The sequence below is a fragment of the Dermochelys coriacea genome, chromosome 3 (genome assembly GCF_009764565.3).
Source record: "Dermochelys coriacea isolate rDerCor1 chromosome 3, rDerCor1.pri.v4, whole genome shotgun sequence".
Classification (NCBI taxonomy): domain Eukaryota; kingdom Metazoa; phylum Chordata; order Testudines; family Dermochelyidae; genus Dermochelys; species Dermochelys coriacea.
In genome coordinates, this window is record NC_050070.1 from 112,548,258 (window position 1) to 112,566,830 (window position 18,573).

At 40.7% G+C, this 18,573-nt stretch overlaps 1 protein-coding gene across 2 annotated transcripts in view; it reads left to right on the plus strand.

The window, feature by feature from the left end:
* ADGB (androglobin) overlaps positions 1-18,573 on the plus strand; it is a 228,747-nt gene that overhangs the window by 62,463 nt on the left and 147,711 nt on the right. Inside the window, exons 8-9 of one of the 2 annotated variants that reach the window (XM_038395342.2) lie at positions 558-751; positions 3,805-3,933. In XM_038395342.2, coding sequence (XP_038251270.1) covers positions 558-751; positions 3,805-3,933 — 323 coding nt within the window. The remainder of the gene's footprint in view (positions 1-557; positions 752-3,804; positions 3,934-18,573) is intronic. The other variant, XM_038395345.2, reaches the window with a different exon arrangement.

Below are 18,573 nucleotides of genomic sequence, written 5' to 3' on the forward strand. Positions count from 1 at the left end.
GGATCCCCTATGCGGAACCAGCACAACAGTAGCCATCATATCAAAGGACTGTTAGAAAGTCTTTGTTGGAATCCATGGAGAGAAGGTGTTGGAGCTGGTTATATTGAGGTGAATAGGAGAGTCTAGAAGCACCTTTGGAGGGGTGTTTCTTTTTACAAAATCAGGATTTAGTTATTAAGATGTTTACTCTATGTCTCGGTTTAAGATCCTACATTATCATTCTAGTCTTGCAGAATGATCTACCAAAGATTTCCCTATTAGTTGTAAAGTATCAGGGGTCTTCCACAGCAGTGTCTCCTAACAAGCCTGAGCACAGCTCTCTATTTCTTGATGTGCTACAATCCACTAACCAGTCTGTCTATAATACCTAGCACAAACCCTGTTCTTGCCAACTCTTGTTGTTTTTCTAATGATTATACATGAAAACATATAAATAGAGCAGTGTTCTTGTTAGCTGAAATAATACAGTTACTTTTCCAAATTGTCAGATTCAGAGCAGAAAGCCTTATTCTGTAGCAAATATAAGTAATGTTGATGTATTGTATGTGTTTTTTAAGGCCTGGATATTTGGATAAAGTTTGGATCTTTTTAAAAGACATAGTGCCAGAATTTAAGCTACCAAATGAGACAACTCCTGAACTGAAAAATCCTCCTTCAGATATGAAGGCTAAAGAGACCAAAGGGCCTGAGTTAAAAAATGAAATTCCAGTTGCCAGTAAGCAAGCGGAGAAGGCTGAGAAAATTGGCAGAGGTAGGAAACTCCAGACACAATAAAAACTTTTCAAATTGAAGATAGACAACGTTGACAGAATGCTCAGCATTCAAGCACATCCTACTTCGTTACACTTTATGCTACTCTATAGGCCCAGTCTTGCTCCCATTGAAGTCACTGGACCACATTCTGCTGTTGGTGACACCAGTATAAATCCAGAGTTAGTCTAGTTTTAACTGTTGACCATAATGATAGCAGGGTTTGGGGCTAATTTTTTGAAGTACCTCCTCCCTTTAATTCATTTGTGGCAGAACACTATGTTCCACTGTTTTGCACATCAACATTTCCATAGAAACGTATTCCTTGTAGAAAGAAACAAGTATATAGGTTACAATTTGCCCTAAGGTGATTGACCAAGAATAATTCTGACCAAAAAGAGCTTGTCATTAATATCTATTTCATAATGGATGTTACAAGGTGGTGATTACTTGTAAGGAGCTCAGAAAACTAAAATTAACACAAACATGCAATTTCAAAAGTGTTTTTGTTTATTTTTTAAAGTAGGAAAGGAAGATAGCAGTGTTTTTTGTGTATATGTGAACATGCGAGTGTATATAAATAACTGTTCATACAGGTTTAAATCAAAATGCAACTAACTTTTTTATTCATGGTATTGAGGGCGAGTTAATATATTTAACATTTCTGGAATTCAATTTTCCTTAAAATCCCATTTGAATTTAAATAATAAACCTGGAACATTACTTATCTAATGCACTTATTCCACAATGTCATTCTGCAATGTTTAGCTCTCATGCTTATTTCTGTTAGCTTCAGTTTTTACAATACAACATATGTGTAGTTCTGCAACAACTCTGTATGTTATAAGAAAGCACAAACTATAGACTGAATCCTGTGTTCACTGCCTACCCTAACTTAAACTTAAAGATACTGGGTGAGATCCTGAGTTAGCCCCTCTCTGGTCCCTCTGAACTGAGCAAAAGAGCCAGAATGATGTAAAGCCAAGGAACTTGAAAAGCCCTGGATCTAGCCAGAGGGTGCCTTCTGAGGACCCTCTCTCCAGCCTTGACATAGGACGCTTCACAGCTGTTCCAGAGGCAGGATTGAGGGCATAGGGTTGCAGAGATCCAGAGCAGCATAATCAGCTGTAGGGCAGCCCAGAGAGGCTGCTGTAACATAGCCCCTATCTAAATTACAACAGGGACCATTCCAGCCCTTGAAACAGTTGATAATCAGGAGGACACAGCACTAGCTTAAAGCCATTTTAGTCTTACAACCCCTTAGCTGTGAGTTCTGTACTGTGCCTCTTAGAGGTTCAACAGAGATTCTCACCCTTTAAATATATTACTTATTTTTTAAATGATTTGCTTCTGAAAATTCAAAGTGCATAGTTTCTGAAGTCTCAGATTTGTATCAGTGATGGAAATAGGGTATTAACCTATGAGACTAACTCTTCCATGTTGATATTATTATAGATGGGGTAGATAGGATCATCTGTAATTAAGGTTGTTTGATAACTCCCATTATAACCACCATGTTTTCATTTGTTTATATTTTTGGCAAACTTTAACCATTTGGATAAAATTTTCCTGCCTGGTTTGTGCCTCATGCTGAATTGTTTTGGAAAATTCGGGCCAAAACAGTTGAATCACTCAGGTTTGGCCCAGTTGCTCCTCTGTTATGACAGAGGAGCAGCTTGGCCAATTCTGCACTTATATGCAGCAGTCTAGAAATCTGTCACCCTAAGTAGCTGCCGAGCTGGACTATAGCTAGAGTGGCTTCTGATCAGCCTGCTTGACCCAGGTAGTGTGGGGAATGAAGCTGCCTGAGTCAATTGCAGAGAAGCCAAGAGCCAGATCTGTGGAAAGGGAGCAGATGAAGTTGATTGGACAAGAAGTCTGCGGCAACTTGGGGGAGGAGAGGACTGGAGGCTAGACAAGGAGACTGGGAGTGGAAGCAGGGTCCAGAATTGGGTGGAGACTCAGAGGCAATAGTCAGTGGAAACAGATCTGATGAGGACCCAGGGTGGGGATGGAAAAGTGGGACTGACTGGGCAAAGAGAGTGACCAAGGAGCTGAGGGCAATGGAGGTGGGGAGAGCCTGAGATTGGATGAGGAATCTGGCAAGTAAGATTGGAACTGGGAGCCTGTAGGGATAGGGATCAATGACATGGGGGTGGAGCAACTGGAGACCACAGTTGAGGAAAGAGAGAGATTTCAGATCTGGGATGTGGGTAACTGGGGGGCAAGAAGACTGGGAATGGGATTAAAAGCCTGAGAAGTGGAGACTTGAACTGGCTAGGTAAGGTGAATATGCCCATGAAAGCACACTTTTTACAGAATCTAGAATAGAATTAAGGGTCCTGAGTCTCACTATTCCTCTGGTGTCAGCAAACCCTCTGGTAAAGTGTCCCATCTTCCTCGAGTGCTGGTCCACACCTCCTATTGCTATCAGTTATTCTATTAGTTCAAGTGGCACAGGTCTGTGTGGTGGATTTAAATGCTCCATCCTTGCTGATGACCCATGATGTGGTCCCTCATGATGGAATATCTGTTTGCTTTTTTAAAAACTCAGGAAATTACACTCTCGCATGCATGCACGTGCAGGCACACACACCTATGTCTCACATGCATGCACGTGCAGACACACACACCTACCTATGTCTCACACACGTGCACGTGTGCATGCGCACACGCACACACACACACACACACACCTGTCTGTGTCAAGGAAAGAAAGTCAAGCAAAGAAAGTCAAGCACTCAAAAGTTAAATGCTAGAATTAAGGTTGCCCATTTTCCCTCATCAGGTCCATTAATGTAAAAACTACAGTGCCTTGTTTACACTAGGATTTTTATTTTTGAGGTTTCTGTCTTGATGTAAAAACACACCTTTTTCTACAATGAAGACGTAGCCTTTGTCTTTACCGTGCTTTCTCAATCTATTCTACTTAGCAAGAATTTTACTCTTTTTCTTTTAAAAAGCTTATCTGAAATACTGATAAGACAATGAAGTTTCATGATTTAAAGGCATTACAAGGAAAAGAAAATATGTAGTTTTTATTCTGTTTGGTAGATAAGATGGAACAAAGAGAAATTGGAAAGAAGAAAAGTAGAGATGGTGAAAAAGAAAAAAACAAGTCAGCACCTCATTCTGCACGAATTGCTACAGACATTCAGAGTTCCCTTCAGTCCTTTATTGAGAGTAAGTTATAAATGCTTGTAGAATTTAATCAGTTGGGGTTGTTGTTGTGTGTTTTGTTTTGTTTTTTTACAACTATGAAGGTATTGTGTATAGTTGTTTGTCATCAACAACCAGCAGGAAGTTTGTTAGTTTGACATCTGATTTATGTTCACTGTTAGTGGAGTAAAATAATTACAAACTTTAAAATTTATTTGAAAAAATAGCTCTTCTTGTACATCAGTTTAATAGTTGTGGAATTGTGACAGACTCACTTCTGGGCCAGCAAAAGGCGAGAGTGATCAGCATTAAAGCACATTTTGGAAAGAGAAAAACAAATGTCTTAATAGTGTGATGGTATGTTTAAATGTGGAAAGGAGGGGAGAAACAGGTCTCAGTGAACTGGAACATATTGGAGGTTTTATTAGATCAATAAAAGGACAGGCAGAATCACCAAATAGTGGTCAAGAGGCAACATTCCTAGAAGGTTTTTGTCTTTGCTGCTATTACATTAAAGGAGAAGAGACAGTTGGTGGTGTGCAACAGAAGATGGGTGCGAAGAAGAAATGGAGGAGGAAACTGATTCAGGTTCTGTGTCTGGTGGAATCAAAGTACCCTTTGGTCTCAGGTCTACTTCAGAGACCAGATGAAATGCAGTCATAATACATGTGAGAGACTTTTGTTCCATGAGAGTAAATAAAGGGCTGTTATTACTATTTAGTGGGACAGTGAAATCCATTTGAAAAGCAGTGATCTGTGTTATATTTCAGCCAAATCAGTAGAGCTATTATATCTTGAATTTTCAGATATCAAAAACCTGAGATTTTTTAACAATGAGAAGTAGCACAAGAGACATATAAAGAGCTGCAAGAATGAAGACCTAGGAAAGCTAGCTCAGGGCAAAAATTAAAACATGTTGTGGAGGCATTAGCAAGGTGAAAAGAACCAGAGCTGATCCTGAAAGTCCCACTCAGGAATACATGTTCAGATACGTAGTAAATGGGTGATAAGAACCTGGATAGACTAGAAAACAAAAAGCAACTAAACCTGAAACTTGTAAAGAAGGAGTCTGTAAGATTGGGGGGGGGGGACGTAAGATTGGTTGGCTGTGAAGAAAAGGAGAGTATTAAATTGTAATGTTTTTGACAAAGTCCTGAATTCAGTCATCCTGTCTTCCATAATTTTACTTCCCATATATGTATACAGGAGACTGACACAATCTCCTTCACAAACATTGAAAAGCTGGGACATCTATCCTCCCTTTTAATTCTATCAGCTATGGCTGTGATTGCAGAAGAATTTGGAACTTTCATGCTGCTTAATACTCTGGTAGATCGTACTTCGTTCCCAATGAGGTTGAAATAGTGTGCTGAACACCATACAGTATTCTCTGTGTTTCTTTTCACACATAAAAAAGAAAAGGAGTACTTGTCGCACCTTAGAGATTAACAAATTTATTTCAGCATAAGCTTATGTGAGCTTCAGTTCACTTCATCGGATGCATTCGGTGGAAAATACAGTGAGGAGATTTATATACACACACAGAGAACATGAAACAATGGGTTTTATCGTACACACTGACAGGTTTCAGAGTAGCAGCCGTGTTAGTCTGTATTCGCAAAAAGAAAAGGAGTACTTGTGGCACCTTAGAGACTAACAAATTTATTTGAGCATAAGCTTTCGTGAGCTACAGCTCACTTCATCGGATGCATTCGGTGGAAAATACAGTGAGGAGATTTATATACACACACAGAGAACATGAAAAAATGGGTTTTATCATACACACTGACAGGTTTCAGAGTAGCAGCCGTGTTAGTCTGTATTCGCAAAAAGAAAAGGAGTACTTGTGGCACCTTAGAGACTAAAAAATTTATGAGAGCATAAGCTTTCGTGAGCTACAGCTCACTTCATCGGATGCATTTGGTGGAAAAAACAGAGGGGAGATTGATATTGACACACAGAGAACATGAAACAATGGGTTTATCATACACACTGTAAGGAGAGTGATCACTTAAGATAAGCCATCACCAGCAGCAGGGGGGGGAAAGGAGGAAAACCTTTCATGGTGACAAGCAAGGTAGGCTAATTCCAGCAGTTAACAAGAATATCAGAGGAACAGTGGGGGGGGGGGGAAGGGAGAAATACCATGGGGAAATAGTTTTACTTTGTGTAATGACTCATCCATTCCCAGTCTCTATTCAAGCCTAAGTTAATTGTATCCAGTTTGCAAATTAATTCCAATTCAGCAGTCTCTCGTTGGAGTCTGTTTTTGAAGCTTTTTTGTTGAAGGATAGCCACTCTTAGGTCTGTGATCGAGTGACCAGAGAGATTGAAGTGTTCTCCAACTGGTTTTTGAATGTTATAATTCTTGACGTCTGATTTGTGTCCATTCAAGAATATCTGAGGAACAGTGGAGGGGAGAAATAACATGGGGAAATAGTTTTACTTTACGTAATGACTCATCCACTCCCAGTCTCTATTCAAGCAAATTTGCAAACTGGATACAATTAACTTAGGCTTGAATAGAGACTGGGAATGGATGAGTCATTACACAAAGTAAAACTATTTCCCCATATTATTTCTCCCCCTCACCCCACCCCCCACTATTCCTCAGATGTTCTTGTTAACTGCTGGAAATAGCCTACCTTGCTTGTCACCATGAAAGGTTTTCCTCCCCCCGCCCCCCGCTGCTGCTGATGGCTTATCTTAAGTGATCACTCTCCTTACAGTGTGTATGATAAACCCATTGTTTCATGTTCTCTGTGTGTCTAAATCAATCTCCCCTCTGTTTTTTCCACCAAATGCATCCGATGAAGTGAGCTGTAGCTCACGAAAGCTTATGCTCTCATAAATTTTTTAGTCTCTAAGGTGCCACAAGTACTCCTTTTCATCATACACACTGTAAGGAGAGTGATCACTTAAGATAAGCTATTACCGGCAGGAAGTGGGGGGGGAAGGAGGAAAACCTTTTGTGGTGATAATCAAAGTGGGCCATTTCCAGCAGTTAATAAGAATGTCTGAGGAACAGTGGGAGGTGGGGTGGGGGGAGAAATAACATGGGGAAATAGTTTTACTTTACGTAATGACTCATCCACTCCCAGTCTCTATTCAAGCCTAAGTTAATTATATCCAGTTTGCAAATTAATTCCAATTCAGCAGTCTCTCATTGGAGTCTGTTTTTGAAGTTTTTTTGTTGAAGGATAGCCACTCTCAGGTCTGTAATGGTATGACTGGAGAGATTGAAGTGTTCTCCGACTGGTTTTTGAATGTTATAATTCTTGACGTCTGATTTGTGTCCATTTATTCTTTTATGTAGAGACTGTCCAGTTTGACCAATGTACATGGCAGGGGGCATTGCTGGCACAGGATGGCATATATCACATTGGTAGATGCGCAGGTGAACGAGCCTCTGATAGTGTGGCTGATGTGATTAGGCCCTGTGATGGTGTCCCCTGAATAGATATGTGGACCGAGTTGGCAACGGGCTTTGTTGCAAGGATAGGTTCCTGGGTTAGTGGTTCTGTTGTGTGGTGTGTGGTTGCTGGTGAGTATTTGCTTCAGGTTGAGGGGCTGTCTGTAAGCAAGGACTGGCCTGTCTCCTAAGATCTGTGAGAGTGATGGGTCGTCCTTCAGGATAGGTTGTAGATCCTTGATGATGCGTTGAAGAGGTTTTAGTTGGGGCTGAAGGTGATGGCTAGTGGCGTTCTGTTATTTTCTTTGTTGGGCCTGTCCTGTAGTAGGTGACTTCTGGGTACTCTTCTGGCTCTGTTAGTCTGTTTCTTCACTTCAGCAGGTGGGTATTGTAGTTGTAAGAATGCATGATAGAGATCTTGTAGGTGTTTGTCTCTGTCTGAGGGGTTGGAGCAAATGCAGTTGTATCGTAGAGCTTGGTTGTAGACAATGGATCGTGTGGTGTGATCTGGATGAAAGCTGGAGGCATGTAGGTAGGAATAGCAGTCAGTAGGTTTCCGATATAGGGTGGTGTTTATGTGACCATCGCTTATTAGCACCGTAATGTCCAGGAAGTGGATCTCTTGTGTGGATTGGTCCAGGCTGAGGTTGATGGTGGGATGGAAATTGTTGAAATCCTGGTGGAATTCCTCAAGGGCTTCTTTTCCATGGGTCCAGATGATGAAGATGTCATCAATGTAGTGCAAGTAGAGTAGGGGCAGTAGGGGACGAGAGCTGAGGAAGCATTGTTCTAAGTCAGCCATAAAAATGTTGGCATACTGTGGGGCCATGCGGGTACCCATCGCAGTGCCGCTGATTTGAAGGTATACATTGTCCCCAAATGTGAAATAGTTATGGGTGAGGACAAAGTCACAAAGTTCAGCCACCAGGTTAGCCGTGACATTATCGGGGATAGTGTTCCTGATGGCTTGTAGTCCATCTTTGTGTGGAATGTTGGTGTAGAGGGCTTCTACATCCATAGTGGCTAGGATGGTGTTTTTAGGAAGATCACCGATGGATTGTAGTTTCCTCAGGAAGTCAGTGGTGTCTCGAAGATAGCTTGGAGTGCTGGTAGCATAGGGTCTGAGGAGGGAGTTCACATAGCCAGACAATCCTGCTGTCAGGGTGCCAATGCCCGAGATCACTGACCCATCATTCTCACAGATCTTGGGAGACAGGCCAGTCCTTGCTTACAGACAGCCCCCCAACCTGAAGCAAATACTCATCAGCAACCACACACCACACAACAGAACCACTAACCCAGGAACCTATCTACAACCTATTTTGTTGCAACAAAACCTGTTGCCAACTCTGTCCACATATCTATTCAGGGGACACCATTATAGGGCCTAATCACATCAGCCACACTATCAGAGGCTCGTTCACCTGCACATCTACCAATGTAATATATGCCATCCTGTGCCAGCAATGCCCCTCTGCCATGTACATTGGTCAAACTGGACAGTCTCTACGTAAAAGAATAAATGGACACAAATCAGACGTCAAGAATTATAACATTCAAAAACCAGTCGGAGAACACTTCAATCACTCCAGTCACACCATTACAGACCTGAGAGTGGCTATCCTTCAATAAAAAAACTTCAAAAACAGACTCCAACGAAAGACTGCTGAATTGGAATTAATTTGCAAACTGGATACAATTAATTTAGGCTTGAATACTGACTGGGAGTGGATGAGTCATTACATAAAGTAAAACTATTTCCCCATGTTATTTCTCCCCCCCACCCCATCCCGCACTGTTCCTCAGACGTTCTTGTTAACTGCTGGAAATGGCCCACCTTGATTATCACCACAAAAGGTTTTCCTCCTTTCCCTCCTCCCTCCTGCTGGTAATAGCTTATCTTAAGTGATCACTCTCCTTACAGTGTGTATGATAAAACCCATGGTTTCATGTTCTCTGTATGTGTATATCAATCTCCCTACTGTATTTTCCACCGAATGCATCCGATGAAGTGAGCTGTAGCTCACGAAAGCTTATGCTCAAATAAATTTGTTAGTCTCTAAGGTGTCACAAGTACTCCTTTTCTTTTTTGCGAATACAGACTAACATGGCGGCTACTCTGAAACCTTTTCACACATAGTATCAATACCATTAAGGAGGAAGACATTTTCCTTGTGTGAATGCTTTTAGCCATTATCGAAACATTGCTTGTTTGACCAACCATCCTGTATTAATTTCAGTATTGATTATTCTAGGTCTTCTTTTTTCTTCACTTGCCACATGTAGTATTGGCCCTCACATTTAAAGTTATCTGAAAGAGTATACCCATAGCAAAGTGCTTCACTCACTTTTTTTTTAATTGCTGAGTTTGTGCTTCATGGAAAACTATGTCAGCATAGAAGAGGTTGCAACTCTCCTAATAAATTCAAGTGTTTGCCTTTTAGTTTAGATTGGCATAATCATCAATTGATCTTTGCTACGTTCTGGGTGTCAAAGATGAACAGAGACTGCTCCTGAATGACATCAGTATGAAAACAAAGGCTTAGGAAAATACTAGGTATGAAATGGAATGAACTTAAAACAAATGCTGAGGTTTATCAGAGAGTTGAAAACCCTTCATCTCTAAAGTTATCAAAAAAGAAGATGGAAATGCCTAGGTTGGGTGTTAAGAATGAATCCAGGATTCAGATTCAGAACCATGAGGCTCGTGGTGATTGCAGAAGGTTTCTGAATTACTGCTGGAAATCTTGGAATAGAACCTAAATGATCATTGTACAGCCATGGCATTATCTCACCTGGAGCAGCTTGAAATTGCTCTTTCATTTCAGCAAAATTTTCCTCAACTGCACATTTGAGCTTGAGGAGTCCAAAGGTACTGATCTCCTGTACTTTTCAGATGAGCATGAATCCTTCCTACATTGCTGTCAAATAACTCTTGATAAAGTTTACATTTTACTTTTTAGAATTACAGAAGAATTTCTGTCTTCATTACATGAGTCCATTCAATCATTTGGTCTTAACTACTTATTTTAAGTATAGCCTTGTTGTTTCAGATACATTAATGTCCGGATGTTTGGTAAATGCTAATCACTTGTTTATTAATGATCAGCAATTTTCATAATTACTGCTTAGAATGAGAAAGGACCCCTTAGTGAAACCAATGCTGGGAAGACAAAATATTGAAAAGTAAGATTAATGATCAGCTTTATATATGACAGTTATCAGAGGCCCTTCCCACCTTTCAGAAATGTCTTAGATTCTAGCAAACCAAGGCCCGAACAGTTTATAGATCTCCTCATTATCCAGTGACAATAATTTCACCCACTAGCTATGTCCTTTGTTCTAGTCACCATTGATCAAGCACAACTCCAGTAGGTTTCTAGACAATGCATAGATTTATAGATTCATAGATACTAAGATCAGAAGGGACCATTCTGATCATCTAGTCTGACCTCCTGCACAGCACAGGCCGCAGAATCTCACCCACCCACTCCTATGAAAAACCTCACCTATGTCTGAGCTATTGAAGTCCTTAAATCATGGTTTAAAGACTTCAAGGAGCAGAGAAGCCTCCCTCAAGTCAACCATGCCCCATGCTACAGAGGAAGGCGAAAAACCTCCAGGGCCTCTCCAATCTGTCCTGGAGGAAAATTCCTTCCCGACCCCAAATATGGTGATCAGCTAAACCCTGAGCATATGGGCAAGATTCACCAGCCAGATACTACAGAAAATTCTTTCCTGGGTAACTCAGATCCCATCCATCCAATATCCCATCTCAGGGGATTAGTCCTATTTACCCTGAATATTTAAAGATCAATTACTTATCAAAATCCCATTATCCCATCATACCATCTCCTCCATAAACTTATCAAGTAGAATCTTAAAACCAGATAGATCTTTTGCCCCCACTGCTTCCCTTGGAAGGCTATTCCAAAACTTCACTCCTCTGATGGTTAAAAACCTTCGTCTGATTTCAAGTCTAAACTTCTTGGTGGCCAGTTTATACCCGTTTGTTCCTGTGTCCACATTGGTGCTGAGCTTAAATAATTCATCTCCCTCTCCTGTATTTATCCCTCTGATATATTTATAGAGAGCAATCATATCTCCCCTCAACCTTCTTTTAGTTAGGCTAAACAAGCCAAGCTCCTTAAGTCTCCTTTCATAAGACAAGTTTTCCATTCCTCGGATCATCCTAGTAGCCCTTCTCTGTACCTGCTCCAGTTTGAATTCATCCTTTTTAAACATGGGAGACCAGAACTGCACACAGTATTTTAGGAGAGGTCTCACCAGTGCCTTGGATAATGGTACTAAAACCTCCTTATCCCTACTGGAAATGCCTCTCCTGATGCATCCCAAAACCGCATTAGCTTTTTTCACAGCCATATTACATTGGCAGCTCATAGTCATCCTATGATCAACCAATACTCCAAGGTCCTTCTCCTCTTCCGTTACTTCTAATTGATGTGTCCCCAACTTATAACTAAAATTCTTGTTATTAATCCCTAAATGCATAACCTTACACTTCTCACTATTAAATTTCATCCTATTACTATTACTCCAGTTTACAAGGTCATCCAGATCCTCCTGTATAATATCCCGATCCCTCTCTGAATTGGCAATACCTCCCAGCTTTGTATCATCTGCAAACTTCATTAGCACACTCCCATTTTTTGTGCCAAGGTCAGTAATAAAAAGATTAAATAAGATTGGTCCCAAAACCGATCCCTGAGGAACTCCACTGGTAACCTCCCTCCAACCTGACAGTTCGCCTTTCTGTAGGACGCGTTGCAGTCTCCCCTTTAACCAATTCCTTATCCACCTTTTGATGTTCATATTGATCCCATCTTCTCCAAGTTAACTAATAATTCCCCATGTGGCACGGTATCAAATGCCTTACTGAAATCTAGGTAAATGAGATCCACTGCATTTCCTTTATCTAAAAAATCTGTTACTTTTTCAAAAAAGGAGATTAGGTTGGTTTGGCACGATCTACCTTTTGTAAAACCATGTTGTATTTTGTCCCATTTACCATTGACTTCAATGTCCTTAACTAAGTTCTCCTTCAAAAATTTTTCCAGGACCTTGCATACTACAGATGTCAAACTAACTGGCCTGTAGTTACCTGGATCACTTTTTTTTCCCTTTCTTAAAAATAGGAACTATATTAGCAATTCTGCAATCATTCGGTACTACTCCTGAGTTTACAGATTCATTAAAAATTCTTGCTAATGGGCTTGCAATTTCAGGTGCCAATTCCTTTAATATTCTTGGATGAAGATTATCTGGCCCCCCCGATTTAATCCCATTAAGCTGTTTGAGTTTCGCTTCTGGTAATATCTACCTCCATATCCTCATTCCCATTTGTCATGCTACCATTATCCCTAAGATCCTCTTTAGCCTTATTAAAGACTGAGGCAAAGTATTTGTTTAGATATTGGGCCACACCTAGATTATCCTTAACCTCCACTCCTTCCTCAGTGTTAAGCGGCCCCACTTCTTCTTTCTTAGTTTTCTTCTTATTTATATGGCTATAGAACCTTTTACTATTGGTTTTAATTCCCTTTGCAAGGTCCAACTCTACTCGACTTTTAGCCTGTCTCACTTTATCCCTACATGTTCTGACCTCAATTAGGTAGCTTTCCTTGCTGATCCCTCCCATCTTCCACTCCCTGTATGCTTTCTGCTTCTTCTTAATCACCTCTCTAAGATGCTTGCTCATCCAGCTTGGTCTACAACTCCTTCCTATGAATTTTTTCCCTTTTCTTGGGATACAGGCTTCCGATAGCTTCTGCAGCTTTGATTTAAAGTAATCCCCGGCCTCTTCTACCTTTAGATCCATAAGTTCTTCAGTCCAATCCACTTCCCTAACTAATTTCCTTAATTTTTGAAAGTCAGCCCTTTTGAAATCAAAAACCCTAGTTGCAGATTTATTTTTGTTAATCCTTCCATTTAGTTTGAACTGAATTAGCTCATGATCACTTGAGCCAAGATTGTCCCCTACAACCATTTCTTCTATGAGGTCCTCGCTACTCACCAAAATTAAATCTAAAATGGCATCCCCTCTAGTCGGTTCAGCAACTACTTGATAAAGGAATCCATCAGCTATCGCATCTAGGAAAATCTGAGCCCTATTGTTATTATTACTAGCATTGGTCCTCCAGTCTATATCTGGGAAGTTAAAGTCTCCCATGATCACGCAGTTTCCATTAGTATTTACTTGATTAAAAACATTAAAAAGGGCTCTATCCATATCCAAATTACATCCCGGAGGTCTATAGCACACCCCAAGCACTATCGTAGGAGAGGCTTTACTAGATTTCTTCCCCAATGTAATTTTTGCCCAGACGGATTCTGTCTTATCCATTACATCGCTTCTTATTTCTTTACATTCTACCTCATCATTGATATACAGTGCTACTCCACCACCTTTACCTTTGTTTCTGTCTTTCCTAAAGAGCACATACCCTTCAATACCTGTAGTCCAGTCATGACTACTATTCCACCCTGTTTCTGTTATCCCTATAATATCTGGTTTCACTTCCTGCACCAGTAGCTCTAGTTCCTCCATTTTGTTACCTAGGCTCCTCGCATTGGTGTACAAACATCTTAATTTTTGCTGTTTGGCCTCGCTCACATTTTGTACCCTATTAAGCACAGTCATTCTACAGCCAGTATAACCTATTAGACTAGTATCCACACCGCCCTCGCTCCTTATATACATTCTCCTACCCACGGCTGTATCCTTTCTTACTTCGTCTTCTTCCCTCTCAATGCTAAAATCTGGCGTGGAGATTTCCTGGACATCTCCCACCCATCTCCCCCTAATTCCTAGTTTAAAGCTCTCTTTATCAGTTGTGCCAGCCTTGATCCTAGAAGTCTATTTCCTTCCCTACTCAGATGAAGTCCATCCCGAGAGAACTGTCCTCTGTCCGTGAATGCCTCCCAGTGGCCATACAGCCCAAAGCCCTCCTTATAGCACCGCTCCCTAAGCCATCTGTTGACAGTCATAATCTTGTCACACCTTTGTTGCCCTTCTCTAGGAACAGAAAGGATCCCGCTAAAGATCACCTGAGCCTCAATTTCCTTAAGCGTCTTCCCCAGCCTAGCATAGTCTCCCTTAATACTTTCCAGCGAGAATCTAGTCGTATCATTTTTTCCCACATGAAGGATAATTAGGGGATTCTTTCCCACTCCCATTGGGATCCTTTTCAACCTCAGGTCTACATGCCGTATCTTAGCACCCGGAAGATAGCACACCCTTCTATTCTCTGGATCAGCTCTAGTTACAGGCCTGTCTATTCTTCTCAATAAAGAATCCCCGATCACATAGACCTGCCTTTTCCTGGTGACAGTGCTATTCTCCAGTCTCTCCCCTGTTTCCTCTGGCTGCAAGTTCTTTCCATTCCTATTTTCCCTTATAATCCTCTTCAACCCATCCTGTATCCTCCTGGGGCTCATATTTGGTGTAGTCTCCCTTGACCTTCCTCCTTTCCTATAGGACTAACCTCTCTTCTCTTCTTCCTTACCCTTCCACCTTCAACAACTACCTGCTGAGTCCCTTCTTCATTTTCCAGCTCTGCAAACCTATTCCTAAGCTCTATTTCTCCTTCACTAGCCCGTCTTTTCCTCTGCCTGGTTCTTTTAGTCACATGTTTCCACTGACCACTTTCGTCACCCAGTCTCCCCTCAAAATTCCCCAGCCCTGCTTCCATCTGTGAGTCTGAGCTTTTCCCTTCAGATACCTCATATCTTTGCTCCATCATCTGCTCAAACCCCTTCCTAAACTCAACGAGACTTTCCACTTGCATCTCCAAACCTCGGATCTTTTCCTCCATCAGTTCTATCAGACGGCATTTCATGCAGAAAAAACTCTTACCGGTTCCCCCCTCCAGGATCATGTACATACCACAGCTTCCATATCCAGTCATCCTCAATGTGTCTTCCATTACAGGAGTCACTCCCACAGCTGCCTCTGTATCTGTCATCGCCTTCCCACCTAAATCCTGTTAATCTTCTCCTCCAACAGAACTCCCACTCAAACTCCCCTGTTTAGAGCTCTGTTTGCTTGCTCCTGTGCCGCTGCAGCTGTCTGTGCCGCTGCCTGACCTAAATTCCTTATTTTTGTTGTTGTTTCTGAATAGCCTTAATAGTCCCAGAGAGGAAGTATGTTTCAGTAGTTAGGGTACTAGCATGGGACTTGGGAGACTTTGCTCTGCCACAGACTTCCTGACCGATCTTGGGCAAGTCAGTCTCTCTGTGCCTCAGTTTCTCATCTGTAACATAGGGATAGTAGTATTTCTCTGTCACAGGTGTATTGAGAGAAATAATACAGTAAAAGATTGAGGTACACAGATACTTTGATAATGGGGAAGTGTAAGTACCTTAGGTAGTTAATAGGTATAAAAAGAGCCTTGATATTCTTAGGTTTCAGAGTAGCAGACGTGTTAGTCTGTATTCGCAAAAAAAAAAAGGAGTACTTGTGGCATCTTAGAGACTAACAAATTTATTTGAGCATAAACTTTCGTGAGCTACAGCTCACTTCATCGGATGCATTCCACAAGTACTCCTTTTCTTTTTTGATATTCTTAGTTTGCCTTTTGTCTGTGCAGAATAGTTAAAAGTTTTCACTCTCAGATTGAAATTAGAGCCTAATACTTTTAGTATTAAAAAATCTTACATGTGTATGTTGTGTTCATGTGAATATTTCAGAATGACCTAGAAGAAAATCCTGATAAACCCTGAAAATAAAAACCCTTTGGCCCTTCTTTTTAATATACAAATTTTCCCTGAGCTAATTGTAAATGATTTTTTGCTTTCATGGGGAAAAAAACGAGCTTGCTTAAAATGTATGAATGAATTTACAAAACAGCAAGATCTAAAATTGTGCAACTGCTGATATCTCAAATCTTTAGCAGCTGCCTGAACAGTTTGTAAATCTTCAGTGACAGAACTAAATGATAGGCATTGCTGGGGCTAAACCTTTTAGTAATGCTGTAGGTTGTGACACTTTTCACCTAATAATTCACATTTAGCAATGTTATCAATTTTAACCAAATTCACAGACATCAATTTTATGCTACTTTACAGAAGAATAAATTTCCCCCTTAGTTTTTGTACAGTGAAAAAAAAATATTGTTTCATTTTTAAAAACAGTCAGTATATTTTTTAATATTCTATTAATGTTAAAGTGGATATGATAAAGCAATCTGTTAATGATTTACATGCTCCAATAATTTGTTCAGTGCCCTGTATACATGTTGTTTCACAGTCCATCTGGACTTAATTTTGCAGCTTTAGGCTCCACCTGGTATTTGATGAAGTACTGGTTATTTGAATAAAATGTTTTCTCACATGAGCTGAAATTGGTCTGGCTTGTGGCATTTACTGTTCTGTGATGTTGAATATTGGAGCTGCTAGTGTTGCTTTTGTAATAGGTCCAACATGTCTGCAGGGGACTGAGATCAAGCCCAAATGACATTATTGCTTTTAAACAAATGAAACCAATAGCTAACACAACAGCTGTGGCTAACATGGGAGTCACAAGCATGTAGAGAGAGATATTAAGGACCAACTGGAACATTCACCAACCACTCAAATTTTACAGAGATGTTGAATTTAAAGGGATTTCAGAAGGGACATTCAAGAATTGGAGGTTTTCTACGGTATTGAAGAAAAGCATTGAAAGCTTTGCATATCTTCCAGAAAGAAAGATTTTAAGAGCACATAGAAAGCTACACTTCCTGTCAACTTACATAGCTGGAAACTCACTAGAACTAGAAGAGTAATGGATCCCTGTTTCTATCTTGCAAACCAAGATATCACTTGTGACATACCAGGGTACAATCCAGACCAATGAATAGCTGTCACCCATGCCCTGTAACTTGGGGTGCCCTTTACAATGCCCTGCTGCTGTAGCCTCCAACCTGGACTGCTCACAAACAGCCTCCAACATGTTCCCAGCTATGTCTCTGGTTTCAGAGTAGCAGCCGTGTTAGTCTGTATTCGCAAAAAGAAAAGGAGTACTTGTGGCACCTTAGAGACTAACAAATTTATTAGAGCATAAGCTTTCGTGAGCTACAGCTCACTTCATCGGATGCATTTGGTGGAAAAAACAGAGGAGAGATTTATATACACACACACACAGTCTGTGTGTGTGTATATAAATCTCTCCTCTGTTTTTTCCACCAAATGCATCCGATGAAGTGAGCTGTAGCTGACGAAAGCTTATGCTCTAATAAATTTGTTAGTCTCTAAGGTGCCACAAGTACTCCTTTTCTTTTAGCTATGTCTCTGTGTGTGCTACAGCCAGACAGCCACACCATGGCTCTTAACAGCCATAAAGATTACCACAGAATGACCCCAACACACTCCCAGTCCCAGATTTCTCCCCAGAAACATATGTCCTGTACTACTCATCCCTCGCCTAGACAGTACAAATATATTGAGTCCATTTTCCTTTAAGGGAATAATATGCACTCAACTTGTTTTCACAGATGGGGTTACCCAGACACTTCAGTTTTGAACACACTGAATTAGATAAAACAATAAAGCAATTTTATTAGCTACAAAGAGATTTTAGGTAAGTACTAGTAATGAAGCATAAAAATCAGAAGTGATTACAAGAAAAATAAAGATAACTCTTATTGGTGCCTAACTTAAACTATATTATATTCAAAGCAAAGTTTTCTCACCACATGTTTTGAGCAGTCATACTGACAAAACTGTCAAAAGGCTGCTTTCTTTGTCTCTTCATGCGCAGTGAATGTGATGGGCAGAGAAAGGGCGGGGGGGTGTTGACCCCTGATTTTTACAGTTCTGTCCCCCCTTTGAGAAGCATTTCTAGCTGGGAGCAAGGTGACAAGCAGTTTTTGTGGAAGGCAACTCCATGCTGTTTCTTTGCTGAATTGTAGATTTATACCCCTACCCCCTTTTCTGACAAAGAATGACCACTTAGCAGGAAGTGGTCCATCAGCCTTGTTTACACCTGGCTGAGTTGTCAGCTTGCCTTTTTGTCTCTGAAGAACTGGTTTGGCCACTCCCCAGACTTATCTGGAAAACATACTTTTAATTATGATTTCATCTTATGTTTATAGCTTCACATATAACACTGCTACATGCATTTTGTCATGATATTATTGATCAGCAAATTGTACAAAAATAATTAACTGCAATAGTGTGTGGGGTGTGAACATGGGTATATTCTGTCACATCACTACATGAGCAAAAAATGCCCATGGAAGACAGGGATCAAG